Source organism: Carassius gibelio, chromosome A21 (genome assembly GCF_023724105.1).
Source record: "Carassius gibelio isolate Cgi1373 ecotype wild population from Czech Republic chromosome A21, carGib1.2-hapl.c, whole genome shotgun sequence".
NCBI classification, from domain to species: Eukaryota; Metazoa; Chordata; class Actinopteri; order Cypriniformes; family Cyprinidae; genus Carassius; species Carassius gibelio.
The window spans coordinates 568,951-587,401 of NC_068391.1; the positions used below are offsets into that span (position 1 = coordinate 568,951).

Genomic DNA, 18,451 nt, shown 5'->3' on the forward strand with positions numbered 1-18,451 from the left:
CCTCTGTTAGACAGAAACCTCAATGGCGCTCTCAGTGGACACCTGTTCTCTTTTACTGAGATGGAAGAGTCTTCAGCTTTTGACATGCTGTAAACTCTGATTACAGATGGGATTAGGTTATTTAAAATGCATTATGCGTGTCCCATGACCGTATGGCCTGGTGAGAAAATCATCCACCTTGCGTACGGACTGTAAATTGAGAATAAAGAGGGGAACCCCACATCTGTGTCTCAAAGGGACGGGATAAAAAAAGATCAGGAGAGGCGAAAGATGGTAGAGACCTGTACGTATGACATCGCCATTGTTAGTATGTGCGGATGAGGTGGCTCAGTTAAATTGCTAACAATGAGTGGAGCAGAAATCCCCCTCTTACAGGGGGCCAAAGGCACACAACACTATTATCATAGTCATTTAAATAAAGTAATCTCATTTTCTGCATCAGCTAAAGGGGGCGACCAAATTTACTGACGTGACTGTGTGCCGTGGCAGATGAAGTGGTAACGGCGTTGAGAAGGGGGGTGGAGGTTTGGGGTTGAGGGTCGTATGGGATTATTACTCATGAACCTTTCTGTAGACATTTCCATCTTGTGAGACTGTTAAGGGGTGTTTCAATGTGTGTGTGTGTGTGTGTGTGAGAGAGAGAGAGAGAGAGAAAGAGTGGCACTGGGGTGTGAAGGCGTAATATCAGATCTGACAACAAAGGGATAGTGGAGGTGGAAAAAAAACAGCACAGATGCAAGCTGTTTCTATTCTTCCCCTCTTCCGGTCCAGTGGAAAAGTTGATGAAGTTTAAATGAAGCAGAATTAGGAGATCAAGCGGGCAGGCGCGTGCTGATACTATCCATAAGCCCTCTCCCACAGGATTCCACGGAGCCAGGAATTGAGCGCAGGCCAGCTGACTTGGATGAAATCGAGAGAAAGAGCGGGGAAAGATGGGAACGGAGGGCGAGCGAGGGTGATGGAAGGATGAAGCATTCTCTAAATGTGATAATCTCCAATCACCTCTAACATCAATTCTGTCAAGGCCTCGGTTAATGAGCTCACGGCTGCTCGAGCGTCACGCCGCCCTCCCTCATCTCTCTGATTCCCCCACCCTTGCTATCATCACTGTTATTCTTTTCATTTAATCCTCCTCTCTTCAGCTGATTCGAGCAGGAGGGATGGGAGATGCCTATTATGCAGGCCTTACTGCTCTCGTCTATCTAAATGCTAACGATGTGAGCACCTTACAGAAGGAGAGACATGCATTCAGAAGAACGGGGGCTAATCTGATGATGACTTGAGCACTCTTCCGTTGCGTTTTATCAAATTATTTGTGAGGATGGAGGGAAGGCGGTGTGTTTTCTGACACTTTCTCTCAGAGGCCCCTGGCCCTCATCAACACGTTTGTTACAACTCGAGATATGCTGGACCTTTTGCTTTGGCCGATAACTTTTAATAACCACTGCTTAGATATTGATGGAAAATCATGAGTGTCTTTTATGCCTCTTGTCGTTTCTGCATGGACTTAGACGGGCAGAATTGATTGGTTGTAGTTGGTGTAGTGGGTTGGAAAGTTTGGGGTAAAAGCTTTGGGTCACCTTGCAACCAAAGCATTTTTTTTTTCATTCAGGAGCCCAGTGCTTGTACTACATAAAACACACACACACACACAAAATCAAGGCCTCTGTCTGACCCCAAAAATGTGATATTTTCAAGCCTGAGAGCAATAAATGCATCTAAATCTCACTGAAAATGAGAACTCCTTCTTCATAGCTTCATGCATACATTATAACTGTTATTTTGTCTATTGTTTCAGCACACCACAACAAAGACCTATAGAGGAAAACGCATGTCCTTTGCTGTCCTTTATTGCAAGTTTGGCTGTCCCTAGTGCACAATTCCTCCTCTCTACTGATTCTCCTGTATCAAGGCTGCGTTTGATTTCACACAGGCCAATGAAACAGCATGAGCTATCAATCTTTGTAATGCAATCGGTGGATGGTGCACCGTGTGTAAATGTTTGCACATGCATTCATCCAGACCTGCCGTCAAACTCATTCCATTGAAAAAAGGCTCTATCCGGGGCAGCCAGGTCCCTCTCTCTCTATCCTTTCTCTCTCCCTCTCTCTCTCTCTCTCTTTCAGCAGCAGCATGGTGTTGAGGCTGATGAGCATATTGTCTTTTACAGCTCATTGCATTTTTCATATAGGCTTTGCATTTTTGTTTTATCTACGCCAGCGCAAGGGGGGACAGCTGTGTGGGCCCTAGATCTTCTGCAACTGACAGAGAACTAATTTCACTGGAAGAGACGGATCAGGATGTAGAGTGTTTTTTGTTTTTTTAACCGTGCTACCTGCGGGATCTGATACAATCAGATCTCTCTGCCTTCGAAAAACCTCACCCAGATAACTGGAATAACAAACAGAAAAGCTGATCTGTGTCAACAGAGACTATGGATTTGTGCAATATTTTACAATGTGTTAGACCCAGATTCAGACAACACACACAATTTAGAAGATAACTTGAAGAACTGCATCTATCTTAAGTAGCTTATGTACCTTTAAGGTACATACATAAAGGAATGAAAAAAGAACACTATGGAACAGCCGGCGAATAAATAAATGAATAAACTGAACTGCAACTATCAATGCTATAAATGCACTGTTTTTCAATTTTTAAACATTATTTTAATGTTACAGTTACTGGTAAAATGCTAAAACAAAATAAAAAAAACATATACACTTTTTGTTAATACATATTCAGATTAATTGCAGTGAACTGCAATAACTCTATAAATATGTTGTTATATACATATATTACATAACATACTATATTATAGATATATTATAAAAATAACATGACTAATTGTCATAAAAGAATGTGCACTTAGCAAAATTACTGTTTACTTCAACTGCAATAAAACATACAGTAACATTCACATGTTACACAACTCTACCGAAAGCCTTATATTTTATTAGTTATGAAAGCACAATAATTGCAGATCATCTTTTTAATCCAGTGCCATCAATGTAAGTCACAAATGACCAAAAGATTTAAAATAAAAATAAAAAGTCTCATTTGTTTGAGGTTCAATGCCTCCCTCTTGTGTGTTAACAGTGCATTGCAGTTTGAATGGTGCATTTAGGATGCTTGTACTTTCATGTTAGTTCACCTGTCCTTTCATTTACTGAGCACTTTCTGCCCTGCAGAACTCATGAAGATGGATGACGGAACCAGGATTTGTTTACATCAACATCATGGGCCTGAATAGTTTTCCTGCTTCCTGAAAAAAAAGCATTTTGCACTACATATGAACAATGTGAATTGTGTATTACATCTATAGAAAGCATGTTTTGGCATGATGATTCTGCAGTCTCCAGCGAACCGTGTTCAGCAGCCTGTGAACAGCAGATGGTTTTCTATGCACTAGAATTGATTCGCACACTTTTATAGACCGCAGAACCTTGGCGGGATTCTGTCAGCAATCATTAAGGTGGTACAAGACAAAAACAGAGAAGACTGCGATTTACTGAGGAAGAAAGAGAAAGAGAGAGCTCAAGTGAGAAACTGAGAGCAGTAATGCATCAGGCAGGTTTTGTAACTCATCCTCTGTGACTACATGGAGCTCAAGAAAAATCTTTAGCTCTGAAGGAAAAGGTCAAATCCGAGGTAGATGCAGGTGAGGGGAGAGCATTTTTTTCACACATGAGAAGGCAGCGTAAGGCCCTGACAGGCTGCTAGCAGTCAGTGATGTGCTCTTCTCCCAGCTTGGTGCTTTGTCAATGTGCTGTGACTAAGCCAGGGGGGTCCCATATCCTCTCTCCTTAGCCTAATTAAAAGAGGATTAGCAACCATGGAGTCCCAGACCACTCCAGCGAGCAGTGCATCCGTTCCCATTACTTTCTCAGGATAATCGCACCTCTAGGAACGACAGGAATGGTGAGAGGGGCTGTCTGGATTGACGCCCAGGAAAGGAAGGGCGTGAGATGAATGACTGTAAGCTTCGGTCACTTTGACCATGAGAACAGGAGCACAACTCATCCACACACTGCTACATCTTCTCAAAGGCCTGGCTTGCATGCATGTTGAGTGTAGTAAAAAAAAAATTAAAAAAAAAAAACTGTACTGTTTGTCACAACATACAATGTACTTCAGAATAAATGAACACCAATTTGTTTTATAGAGGTGCTTTTCTAACAAAAAAGAGACAACAACATCTGTGGAATGCTCATCTGGAAAATAGCAACATGTACATGCATTTACATTATACACAAAGGGTACGCTATATTAATTAATTATAAAAATAGAATCAAATTAAAGATTTTTAATAAAAAATAGTGGGTACACCAATACAATTGAGATTAAATTATGCCATGTGCTCATGCCTATGCTTTGGTCATATTTTCACAGTACAATTCAAGTTTCTCCACAATGGAGTGGAACTACAAAATATTAAAATGTAGAAAAATCATAAGGAAATCTTTACGATAAATTACATGTACTTTGTTTGTATGGGACCCTATGTGTGTCTTAGTCTAATATGATACATTGGGAAATGGATTATAGTAAGTACAAATCAGAAGAAGTTCTTTTGAACTTTCTCAAAGAATCCTGAAAAACATGCATCACAGTTTCCACACAAAAATAAAATAAAAGAATACTGGGCAGCATTGAGAATAATTAGAAATGTTTCTTGAGCAGCAAATCAGCCTATTATAATAATTTCTGAAGGATCATGTTAAAATGAAGACTGGAGTACTAATAGCTGCTGAAAATTCAGCATTGCTTCACATTAATATTTCAAAATATTAGTTTTTACTTTGTTTTTAGTCAAATAAATTTAGCCTCGGTGGGCATAATACTAAAATATATATATATATATAAAAAAAAAAATTTTATTGCCTTTTGAATTATCTGTTGCCCTAATATTTTTTTTACAGAGAATAAATTGTTTGTTTTTATGAAATTAGTATTTTTAACTGCACAGGAGTAATTTGTCTATTTCATATGTTGTTGTTTAATTGATAAATAATAATTAGTTTAATATATTTCAATTTTAAATTTAAATTTCCCAAATCAATTAATGATTTTTCTATGTCATGGCAAAAATAAGCCCCCATACCTCTTTCAAGTTGCTTTTCTTCATAAATACTTTTAATCATTAGATATTAATAGATATTATAAGGTTTTTCTAAATATGACCCACAAGAGAAGTAAAATAAGGAAGTAAATAATGACAGCATTTTCAAATAAACTATTTCACACTTTTCATATCCCTATATCTAACAGAAAAATAATCTTATTTCTGCCATTATATAATAACATCCACCTGTTTTTTTTCCCTCTTTTTTTTTTTTTAAGATTTGGCACTTAATTGTTCAGCTCAGTGTCCAGTGTCTCCTGAATCGAGTTGTTTGGAATAAAACGTCTGCTAAACGAATGAATGGGAATGAATGGGACTGAAAAGGTAATAAGGATAACGTGCAACACCACTCCATTGCACTAGATGACGACAATAATTGTCTCAGTTCGAGGCAGTTTTACAAGCATTTGTTGCTGATAAAATATGTACAAGGTACCTTCCACCAGGGGGCGCAATGAGGCCTGTTTTTACACAGTCCATGAATGAATCGATATATTAAGCTTAGCAAATCATTTCCAACATGAACACACTGTTCAAGGGGAAATCCAACTTTTCACTCTTTATAAAATGATATTGAACATATATGCAATAACAAACGCTGCCTCGACCTGGACAATAATTACACCTGGATAATGTCACTGAAAACAGATCTAATGGTATTATTTTATTACCGCTGTTCTAAACATTTGTTCATTGATTGTTTCGTTTCTCTTAGCTCTGTCGGCTATCAAACTTTTATTTATTAAGTACCACAACTGACTTATAATTCAGCCAAATATAGCTTAGCAATGTTTTACTTAGAATTTGTATGTGTGCACGTATATCACTTAAATTATTTAATGTAATTATGCTAAATCATATGATATCCACTGGCGGCTCGTGGGTTTTAAAATAGAGAAGGCACACTAATTGTATTGGTCTGGGGATCCCTTGTCATGATTCTGCCCTCGTGTCCTTGATTTTTCCTAGTCTTGAGGCAGGATCATGACAGACCCATGTTTTGTGTACAAGCGCATGGCCTTGTCTTTGGGCCATGTGCTTGTGTTGTCTCGTTCCCTTGCCCCGCCCCCCTTGTTAACCTAGTCGTGTCTTGATTGTCCCATCTGTAACACCTGTCGTGTCTTGATTAGTACCCCTATTTAGATCTCCTAGTGTGCTCTGTCTTGCGTCGGTTCACTGTCATTGAGATTTGTACCTGTGATTGTGATTGTGCCACTCTGTGATTGTTCCTTAAAGAAGTGTTTGTATTACCGTGAGTGTTTGTTTATAGTTAGTATTTAGAGTCCTTGTTTATCTTGTTAGTCCAGTCCTGTTTTAGTTTAGTCTTTACCTTGCTCCGTGTTTTCCCCCTCGTGGGTTTTTGTTTTTCCCCTTTTTTGTATAATAAATCCTGTGTTGAGTTACTTCCTGTCTGCACCTGAGTTCCTCCTTGCCTAACCCTGACAGAATGAACCGACCACCAAGGAACTCAGCAGACAGGAGGCAATGCTGGATGGCATCAGCCAGCCAGCGAGATTGTTTTGAGGGCTCTCGCCTTGTGGTGTTCCGGGGGACCAGGGGAGGTCGTTCCGGAGTGAGCGGGCGAGAGGAGGAGCCCCAGAGGTCCCCACCTACCCAGCTGCCGGCGATCCCGGAGGGTCGTGTCCTGGCCGTGGCAACCCTGGGGGGTCAGGCAAGCCCCTCCCAGAGTCCTGAGGTGCCCTCCTCAGCCAGCAGTCTCCCCATGAAACGAGGGAGACGGTTTTCATGGGAGTCGGCTTCAGAGTCTTCGGCGTCCGAGTCTGCCCTGTCCGAGACCAAACTCCCCCAACCCGCCTCTGACCCAGCTGTAGCCTCTGCACCGCGCCCGAGGAGGACGAGGAAGAAGAAGGGGCCTGCCGGTCCTGTGACCCTGTCTCCTCCCGAGTCAGCAGCGGTGAGCGTGCCTGAGCCAGCAGCGGTGAGCGCTGGCGTGCCCGTGCCAGCAGCGGAGAGAGCTGGCGTGCCCGTGCCAGCAGCGGTGAGCGCTGGCGTGCCCGTGCCAGCAGCGGAGAGAGCTGGCGTGCCCGTGCCAGCAGCGGTGAGCGCTGGCGTGCCCGTGCCAGCAGCGGAGAGGGCTGGCGTGCCCGAGCCAGCAGCGGTGGGCGTGCCCGAGCCAGCAGCGGTGGGCGTGCCCGAGCCAGCAGCGGTGGGCGTGCCCGAGCCAGCAGCGGTGGGCGTGCCCGAGCCAGCAGCGGTGGGCGTGCCCGAGCCAGCAGCGGTGAGCGTGCCCGAGCCAGCAACAGTGAGCGTGCCCGAGCCGGCAAAGAAGAGAGCTGCAGTTGTGAGAGCGGAGGAGAGAGCCGCGGCCGACTCTGCAGCAAAGACTCTTGTACAGTCGGTCTCATCCCATAAGGAGCTGCCTATTATCCTAGCTGCTAAAGCTTTTTCTGATTATTTGTCTAGTCTTGTCCGTATCCTAGAAGTCCCCGTCAGTCCTGTCTTGTCCTCAGACCCTGTCCCCAGAAGTCCCAAGTGTCCAGCCGTTGTGGCCCCGTGTCCTGTTGATGTGGCCCCGTGTCCTGTTGATGTGGCCCCATGTCCTGTTGATGTGGCCCCGTGTCCTGTGGTCCCCCCGTGTCCAGTAGATGTCGTCCCCCCGTGTCCAGTAGATGTCGTCTCCCCGCGTCCCGTAAGTGTTGTCCCGCGTCCCTTGTCTGGTCCTGTCATGTCCCCTGTCAGTTGTCCCGAGACCCCTCCCCGCCCCTCACCACCCAGACCTGCCCGTACCCCCCGCCGTCAGCCTTCGTCCTGTCCTCCTAGGATTCCTACCCCACCCACCCGCCCTGGTCTGTCCCCCATGAACTTTGTGGTCCCGCCCCCTCCCCTTCCCTGTTTGTTTTTTTTGATTTGTCACCCCAACCCTGCCGTTGTGTACTCATGTTTGCCTTTGTTGTTATTTGTCATGTCCTGTTGGTTTGTATCTGTGTCCCAGTCTGTCATGTCAGTCGTGTCCCGTGTTTGATGTTCCCTTGAGGAGCGTCTGGAAGCCGCTCCTTAAGGGAGGGGTTCTGTCATGATTCTGCCCTCGTGTCCTTGATTTTTCCTAGTCTTGAGGCAGGATCATGACAGACCCATGTTTTGTGTACAAGCGCATGGCCTTGTCTTTGGGCCATGTGCTTGTGTTGTCTCGTTCCCTTGCCCCGCCCCCCTTGTTAACCTAGTCGTGTCTTGATTGTCCCATCTGTAACACCTGTCGTGTCTTGATTAGTACCCCTATTTAGATCTCCTAGTGTGCTCTGTCTTGCGTCGGTTCACTGTCATTGAGATTTGTACCTGTGATTGTGATTGTGCCACTCTGTGATTGTTCCTTAAAGAAGTGTTTGTATTACCGTGAGTGTTTGTTTATAGTTAGTATTTAGAGTCCTTGTTTATCTTGTTAGTCCAGTCCTGTTTTAGTTTAGTCTTTACCTTGCTCCGTGTTTTCCCCCTCGTGGGTTTTGTTTTCCCCTTTTTGTAATAAACCCTTTGTTTGAGAATCCCTGTCTGCACCTGAGTCCCTCCCTTACCAATACCTGACATCCCTGCAGATTGTTTTTATTAATATTTGCTTAACCACTTTAAAATGGCTTTGCTTTTAGTCAGAAAACGACACATACAGCAAGATATAAATTCCCTTGCCTGTCCTATCACTGGATACAAACATCCATCCCTTCTTAAAAGCTTGTATAAAAGAGAGATGCCTGTTGTGCTATTTAATTAGGCCTAACTTACTTCTGTAGCCTATAGTTATAGCTCCATTTATTTTTATTAGATAGATAGATGCTGATTAATATAAAAGTTATTATTAAAATTCCGCTTTCCTTTTCTTACCCACTTCCGCTTTTCTTTTCTTTTTTTTTCCACGGACAAGAGTAATGCCCGCCCACTCACAACCCTCTCCAGCCCACCCCCTCACTGTGAGAGAGGGGTGTTGAACCACACGTAGAAACGTAACTGTCCCGAGCTGGAAGACATTACTGAGAAGCGATCTCCTGCTGGGAGTGCTTAAAAGCTCCGCTCCATATCAGCCCTGAATAATTCAAAGATATCTCCTACAATGGAAGATGGCAGGGAGACAGCTGCGATGAGAGAGCAAAAAAGGAAGGATCGACAAATAGGTTGGCTGATTATCATTTAATAACAATTGTTTGCACCGTTGTGTGTGCGTTGGATATACGCTGCATTCAGTGGAAATAAAACGAATTGGCTAAGCCATTTTAAATGCCTCTGTAACCTGCCTTTAATAAGATTAAAAATGTTTTTTAAAATGATGTAAACATTGGAAGCACGTCAATGTACGTCCACGTCCATTTTTCCTCGGGGCTGTTCTTATTGTTGATAGTGCAGCATGGGTGTGTCTTTATGCCCTCTGTGCCAAACTGGACAACAACAGGTGCTCATACCCCAACATTAAAATGAGTCCTGCAGCACTATACAGTCCAAGCACTTTCTGTCTTCGTCAGAGCAATAACCTGCAGTTTTGTTGTTTATTTAATTTTTGTTGTTTATTAAGGGTCTGCATTGATCTCGCATAATAATAATTACATAATAAAGGTATAATGATAAAAAAATGACGTTGGATGGTGTGATATAGTATAGTGTAGAACTGTATGGTATAGTGTGTAATCATAGTATCCCATAGTATAGTGTGGTTTAGTAAAAGTAGTAAAAATATGCATCTTTGTTGAATATAAATGACTGGACAACATTTAGAGCTACTTTATGTCATCTTTATGCAAAACTGAACTTTGTATTGGGAAACACTAGGTCTTTATTCTGGAAGAATCAAAATATACATTTATTTATACTTTATTAAAGAAAAAATTATGTTCAAATAGATCTATATTAAATCCTGTGTAACTGCATGGTGTTTTTAAAATCATGTGGCTGGTGGTCAAAGATCTTAGCCTTAATGAAAAGGTTGCGAGGTCAGTGCAAAGCAGGGATGATTTAATCATTCTACAATCACTGTGATCAATGTCCTGCTCAATAATCTTATCCAGCATTCAATCTTTGCACTGACTTTCGCAGCAGTTAATGTAATTGTCTCTGGATGGAAATGCTCAAGGAAATGTCTTATCCCTTATTTGAGCTTATGGGCTTGTAGACTAAGGGTTTTAGGCCACACATACAGTAGCCTCTTACAGTTACATTTCTCTATAGATCGGTGGAGTCACACAGTTGATGATACTCAAGGTAGGTAAGGTTTAAAAGCATAGCATTAGCCGTTTTGTTTGTTAATTTTTTTTTTTTATTACATTTTTTTTTACTTTAGGGAAGCATTCATTTGTTATGTGTGGCTTATCGATGCGGTTGAATGGCTATAATGCATGCACTTCAGCTTGAAGCTAAAAGGTTATGTTTTTGCATCTTTGAACTCATTTAACCAATCATTTTTATGAGCTGTGTTAGCTTAATGTGCATTTGTGTGTTATTATCTTTTGTTGTTGTTGTTGTATAGGCATATAATGAAAGTTTATGCGTATGCAAATTTGCTTTGCCTTGCAGCCTTGGAGAATACAGACAGTGACATTGGCTTGTGCGGTTGGATCCTGGTGCTTTTCTCCATCCTGCTCACATTGCTGACCCTGCCTCTCTCCATATGGATGTGCATTAAGGTATTTAGTGGTGGTCTTTCTTTCACTGGATGTCATAACATGATTTTAAAATCCTTTTTTGGAAATCAAAATGACAATTCATTGGTCAGTAGGTGTGGGTATATTTAAGTTGTGTTGATTATCCCTGTATCAAATCATGGCACGCTATTTTTCAGACCAGATAGGACTGTTAATCATAGTCCTATAATCTTTATCTTCATCATCTTTATTGTTATATGAATAATGATGAACGCATGATAAAGGTTGCCATGCAACATCTAAATTACATAATTAGGGGCTGTTTTGCATTTTTACCTACAGATAGTGAAGGAATATGAAAGGGCGATTATCTTTCGTCTGGGACGCATTTTACGAGGAGGAGCCAAAGGACCAGGTAAAAGAAAAAATTCTATATCGTTTGATCAGTCTGATTTAATCAGTGCTAGTGGTTGAAGCATTCCATGTGATAATGATCATTCTCCTGCTCTCTGTAATCTGCGATCACACTTGTGCTGGCTTTTTTGTGTGTGTGTGTGTGTGTGTGTGTGTGTGTGGTTAATTGTAAAAAAAAAAAATATTATCTGGAAAGCATAACGTTTTTTACAAGGGCACATAATGTTCTTGCATAGTCTTTACAGTTAGATTGTAATAGCTATATAAAAAGGTATTAACGTCTGAGATTGTAATGTCAGGTTAGTCACACACCTCATAACGTGTTCTGTACTCTAGCCTTCTAAGCCATAAAAGTCATTTGAATAGATGTCTAATAACTATCCATTTTGTTTTTGGCCATGATGTCATGCTTTATTGAGGATTCTGGATCAGGTTCCATGCATTGCTGTGGTTGACGGTGATTATGTGATTTGATCTTGGTGATGGGTTATATAGCTCAGTGTTTGGTCATTTGAGCTAAATTAATAATTTCACTCTCAACGTGATCGGGAGTTTCCTCTGAGGGCGAAAATTTCCCCTCACATTTTTTGCTTTTGAAATACCGCAGAAATTTTGCTAATTGCTAATGTTACTTCACCTGTAGATGCGCTGCCTTTGAAAGTGACACGACATGCACCCAAGTATGGTGACCCATTTAACCCATCCAATGTGCGCACACACAGCAGTGAACACACACACTACACACACCTGGAGCAGTGGTGTGTTCAGTCATTTATGCTGCGGCGCCCGGGGAGCAGTTGGGGGTTCGGTGCCTTGCTCATGGGCACATAAGTCGTGGTATTGCTGTCTCGAGACTCGAACCCACAACCCTAGGGTTAGGAGTCAAACTCTCTAACCACTAGGCCACGACTTCCCACTGAGGTGAAGATATATCATAGATATATTTTTTTTCTTATTGAATTGTGACAGTTTTTCAATGAAAAGGTTGCACAATGTTGAATCCTTTGCATGCAACAGAAAACAAAAACAAAAAGAAAAAAACCTAAGCTTACCTAAAACAAAACGATTCTTTTGGTGTTTTAGAGAACACTGATATTCAGAACTAATGATACAAATCTGTATAGCCACAGTTATTGTTAAGTTAAGGTTAATGACACTACGCAGTGGTTGAGCTTGTGTTTGTGTCTCTGCTTTGTATTGGTCTGTGCTGTGTTGGGGAATATGAAGCTGCAGGGCTTTCCCTCCAGCAATGAACTTCAGGGTAGTGTCTATTATTAGCATTAGTCCACCGACTTTATATTCTGAAAGTCAACAGAGGCTTTTCACTGTGAGCTTGCTATATCAAACTCTTTTCAGTAGTACTTTTTGAGGCAAAAATTAGTTCTTGATGTCATTTGTACTATAGGTCTGAAAAGAAAGCTTGATTCCTTGGTCCTCTTTGAGGCTACAGGGGTCTGTAAACAATTTGCAGTGGGCTCCTCCTCCCTGGCTTTATTTAAGTGTGGAATGTGAGCAGAATTTTCCACAGTCGAGTATACAAACCTTTGAACAGACTAACAAACCTGATGACTACTTGAGAAAACTGCAGGGATGACAAATTAAACATATTAACTGCTCAAGCACACACATACAGACCTACTTGTGTTCCTCGTCACATATTGAACTGTTCTATTTTTTAATACTCTTTATTTAAAAAATTGTTTAACATGCATATGTTTATATGTATCAACAAACATATGTCTATATGTATGTTAGTTTATACATGCATATGTTTTTAAGAAAGGAATGCTTTTATTCATCCATTAAATTAATCAATAGTAACAATACAATATTTGGCTTTGATACAAAAATGTATAAATGTATTTATTAATACAATCTATTGAACTTTCTATGTCTATTTCTTTTATTAATTATTTTTTCTATATATATAATTCTAATAATATGTCATAAATTTAGGTTGGCAGTGATAATGGAAGATTGCCAGTTGTGCACTCATTGAAGATCAGCCCTGTTTCTGAGAGTTAATGATTATGATGCTCTGAGTGTCTGCTGCTGCTAAACCTTGTGTTGTGTGTGTGTTCTCACAAAGGTCTTTTCTTCATCTTGCCATGCACGGACAGCTTTATCAATGTGGATATGCGCACCATCACCTTTGATATCCCCCCTCAGGAGGTGAGATCACACAAACAAACACTACTCCTCAACTTCAGCCTCTGTTTTAACACATGAACAGCATCAGTATAAAGGTGAAGCATATCATCATTACAGTGTTAATGCATTTACCACACAGTTTGAAGGAAAGTGACTATATCAAATCATTTAGGATGACATCCTAAAAATTGCAAACTTGTGGTTGGAGTTTTTGGGGAGCTTGTTTTGAAATTATGTTTGCAGTTCCATTTTGTACCACTATTGCTGAAGAAGATTATCGTCTTTAAAAGGTTGGATTTTTATTTGTATTTTTATTTTTTTGAGAGAGAAGCTCACATTGGCTGCTTTTATTTGTTCAAACATAAAGCTCTAATATTGTGAAATATTATTTTAATTTAAAATAAATGTTTTCTATTTTAAGATATTTTAAAATATAATTTATGCCAATCATTCTGAATTGGTGCTTAATTATTATCAAGTATTTTTGGTGCTCACTTATTAAGAATGCTCCTTATTATTATCAATTTTGTAAAAATATTTTCTTAATATTTTTGTGGAAACATCAGGATTCTTTGATGAATAGAAAGCTCAAAAGAAAAGCATTTATTTGAAATAGAAATCTTTTGTAACATTATAAATGACTTAACTGTCACTCGTGATCAGCTTAATGCATCCTTTAATGCATTTTTTTAAATTGCTTAGCCCAAACATTTTAATGATAGTGTACAGTTATTTCCACAAAAATATTAAGCAGTACAACTGTTTTTAACATTGATTATAAGTACTGATATGCACCAAATCAGGATATTAGAATGATTTCTGAAGGGTCATGTGACACTAAAGACTGGAGTAATGGCTGCTTAAAATACAGTTTCACAATCACAGGAATAATTAAAATTAAAACAGTTGTTTTAAATTGTTGGTGTTTTAATTAATTAATTTATTATGTGTTCTGCTCAAATAAATGCAGGCTTTATGAGCACGAGAAGTGTCTTTCAAAAACATTTAATAAATCATAATTATACCAGATTTCCCGGTAGCATAGTTTTGCGGTTGTTTTTCCCTGTTTTGATTTTCCAGAATATCACCCAGATGATGTTTTTGAAAAAATAGTCTGTGTGCATTCATCCTCACAGGTGCTGACAAAGGACTCTGTGACAGTGAGTGTAGATGGTGTAGTTTACTACCGTGTACAAAACGCAACGCTGGCAGTAGCCAACATCACCAATGCTGATGCAGCCACTCGTCTGTTGGCACAGACCACCCTGAGGAACGTGCTGGGTACAAAGAACCTGGCAGAGATCCTGTCTGACCGGGAGGAAATCGCCCACAGTATGCAGGTAACACACAATACATACATACATTCATTACAAAACTAGAGTTAAACTTTTAAAGAAATAGATCACCCAAAAATAAAAGTGAAAGCTTATTCTCTCATTAATTTTGTGAGATTCCATCTGACATCCTTTAAAAAACTATGAGGAACATTTTTCTTGACTGACACAGTGCTTCAAACATGAGGAGCACTATGCATAAGGAATCTCTGAGCAGAAGTGTTTAGACTTGACTCTGTTTTTTCTTTAGTCCACACTAGATGATGCCACAGATGACTGGGGTATTAAAGTGGAACGTGTGGAGATTAAGGATGTCAAACTGCCCCTGCAGCTCCAGAGGGCCATGGCGGCTGAGGCTGAAGCAACCAGAGAGGCCAGAGCTAAGGTAACATGCTTTTGATTTTTTTTTTTTTTTTTTTTTTAGTAAGTGACGCTATTCTTACTTACAAGTGGTAAGACAATCATAATAGACATCTTTTATTTAAATGTAAACAGATTAATTTAGTTCAGAAAGAGGATGAAAAATTATTACATGAAACCAAAACAGGACAGTATAAATGCATTTCCTAACATTATAATCTGACTTAAAGGGTAAAATTGGAATTATCTAATGCAAAAACTTGCATTATGTATGTAGATTAAATTGCCAAATAGTTTTTAAAAACAATATTTGTAATCTTAGAAAGACTTGTTGAATTTACACATTTTGCAAAAGTAATATAACATATTTTATTATTAATTAACAAATAAAAATGAATATATAATTCACATATAAACAATGTTTGTGTGTGCATATTATGTATAGACTACCATTTCATTTTTAAAATAAATGTATAGTTTTATTGAGCAAAGACACATTCAGTTGACAGTTTACATACAGAGGTTTGCTAGACAAAAAGAAACCTGACCCAAACTATAATAAAGTGATAGTTCAACCAAAAATGAAAATTCTGTCATCATTTACTCACCCTCAAATTATTTCACACCTGTATGAGTTTATTTCTTGTGTTGAGCACATTTAGACGAATTTGGTAACCAGACTGTTGACGGTAGCCATTAGCTTCCATAGTATGGCCAAAAATAATTGGAACAACTTGAGGTTGAGTAAATAATGACAGAATTTTAATTTTGGGGTGAACTATCCCTTCAAACACAGGTTCACTTGCAGTAAAACAAATAAGTGGTTTCTTCAAACCACTATTTGTTTTGTGAAACCGTCAAGAGACGTTTAGAAACTTTTCAAAATGTGAATAATTTGAATAATTGTAAATATTTTGTCTTTAAATAATTTTTTAAGTCCAAACAGCTGATAAAAACATCGCAGTAATCCACAAGTAATATACATGGCTTCAGTGAGTAAGAAGCAAATCCATCATTAAGGCATTTTAACTTTAAAGGGGGGGTTGATCCACTTTTTTCAAAGGCTTGATAGTGTGAATGGGGTGCAGTGTAACGTGTTCATGATTCATTTTTTTGTTGTTGTTGTTGTTTTTTAAATGCATTATTTTCACATATTTTACACCTCCTTCAGAAATACACAATGGGCTCAGATTGGTTAACTGGGTCAGATCACGCCCCTCACCATTCCAGGTACCGTAGTTACACGTCCTCTAGTGTATTGTAAACAATGGCGTCAATATTGCCTTAGCAATAACTGCCTTAACTGCAGTGTATCCACTGGTGAGCAAGGAATATGTAATTACTCCAAATCTGTTCCAATGGAGAAACAAACTCATCTTGGATGGCATGAGGAGGAGTACATTTTCAGAATTGTTTGTTTTGTTTGGGTGAACTGTTGCTTTGAAGGAACGATGAGATAACTCTCAGTATGACTTCAGGGTAAAGAGTGGGTTCTATTTGAAACTGGGTTAAGGAGTAGAATTTTTTTTGCGGTATACAAGGTTTGCTAAATCGAGACACATATGCTTTTTTTTTTTACTGTTGTCTGTAGGTGATAGCCGCAGAGGGAGAAATGAATGCATCACGGGCACTGAAGGAGGCATCTCTGGTGATCGCAGAGTCCCCCTCTGCTTTGCAGCTGCGCTACCTTCAGACCCTCAACACCATCGCAGCCGAGAAGAACTCCACCATCATTTTCCCTCTGCCCATTGACATGATGCAGTCCTTCATGAAGAACTGAATTAAGAGCCACATGAAGCAGACACACGCACACATACAAACAGATGCATCCATGCAGAAATGAACTGACTGACATTATACAACACTCATGTGAGTATAATGTGCAGCTGGATCCAGAAGTCTGAGACCACACTGTACTCTAACTTGAATCTAATAATAATATTCTAATTTTAAATAATTTCCTGCCCTTGAACAAAAAAAAAATAAAAATCACATTGTTGCCTTTTCAACTTATTTTTCATGCATGTTTATCATACCAAAATTTGGACTTACAAGTTGAGAGCTTTTTGGTTGATAGTTTATGGAACATCTCCTGGTCATATGAGTGCATGTGTGTGTTTCAGGCATATCTAACCTAACCTTGATTATCAAAAAGATAATAAACCATCTACAGGGATATTTGGATAGTATCAGGTGTCAAAACATGGAATTGACAGCAGTGCGTATTGTGCCTACCAGTTTTTCTTGCTTTCTTAAACCTTTATTAATGTCGGCTGTCAATATAAAAGCCTTAAGCCATATCCATTTCAATTACTGAATTAATATTTATAGCTTTATATGATGTTGGTCGATTTTTAAAACCACAATGCATTTATTCATCCATTTCCTGTCACATTAATATTTTATGGTTTGATTTATAAATTCTTCTGTCTGATTATTTTATCTACCAGACATTTACATACACGTGATGTTGTATTTTGCATCAGATTGCAGCTGAAAACAAATTAAGGCTATTGAGGTCAATGTTTGTGCTTTTAAAGACTATTTGCTGCTTCAAAGATCAGAGGGTGGAATTACAGTCTTGTCAAAAGATGCAAAATTACTGTCAGTGTGCTTAGGACTGTTTAAGATTACAACAACATTTCCAAATATTTGTATTTTCATCTTTTATCAGTCTATTACAGTTATATATCACAACATCTGTTGTTTTCGCCAACTCACTTTTATGTACATTGTAATACTTGTTTAAACATTTTATAGTTTTGATGTGTGACTGTCCCATTCCCTTTAGTAAATCATAATGTGTAATCTAATCTTTCTCATGGTGTGTAAGTAAGTACATTTACCTCATTATTTTCCAGACTGCTATTAATATGATGCATAAATCAGTCTTTGAAGAACACTCTGGAAACCTTTTGAGGTTGTGGTTCTTTATTGTATAAGTAGGAAACTGGCAAATAGTGTTTTTTTTCTTATTATTTTTCAGGTATAGATGGATTTGCAAAAGCAGAGGTATCTGGAATAACCCTTATGGATAAGTTGCTATACAAGTCTTCAGCAGATATCAAGGGCGACTCAGCTCTGCACAATAAGTTATAGCATTTTAGCTGATATTCAGGCAGTTAATTGACCCATATGTTAACAGTTATCTAAACCAGACCCTAGAAATAAACCGTAGACCTTAAGAATAATAAGACTTCTGCTTCTCTAGGCCTTTAACAAGACATGCATCATAAGCATTCCTTATCATAAAAAATATTGATTCAAAACACTAAAGTATTATTAATAGTAAAACTACTGATACTGGTCACATAAAAAAGATTTATAGAAAAAGAAGGCAAAAAGATATCTGACTGATTTTGACAATGATATCCCTTCAGCAACATAAGGTGTGCAGAACAAACACAGCAATCTAAAAGCTTCACAAGAATAAAAACTGTTGAGCACACTTACATAAAGAAGTAAAAAAGAATAAAAATAATAAGAGTTGC

General features: G+C 39.2%; 1 protein-coding gene across 2 annotated transcripts; it reads left to right on the forward strand.

Annotated features, from left to right (window-relative positions):
- The first annotated feature begins 9,025 nt into the window (after window positions 1-9,025).
- LOC127942078 (stomatin-like) lies at window positions 9,026-17,862 on the forward strand. 2 transcript variants are annotated; one of them, XM_052537630.1, is made up of 8 exons: window positions 9,049-9,243; window positions 10,289-10,321; window positions 10,634-10,743; window positions 11,044-11,116; window positions 13,205-13,287; window positions 14,403-14,606; window positions 14,851-14,985; window positions 16,552-17,862. In XM_052537630.1, the coding sequence occupies exons 1-8, from the start codon at window positions 9,183-9,185 to the stop codon at window positions 16,738-16,740; spliced, it is 888 nt and encodes a 295-aa protein (XP_052393590.1). In that variant the 5' UTR covers window positions 9,049-9,182; the 3' UTR covers window positions 16,741-17,862. The 2 variants fall into 2 exon arrangements, with proteins under 2 accessions (XP_052393591.1, XP_052393590.1); XM_052537631.1 differs by lacking the exon at window positions 10,289-10,321 and having other exon boundaries at window positions 9,026-9,243.
- Window positions 17,863-18,451: the final 589 nt, after the last annotated feature.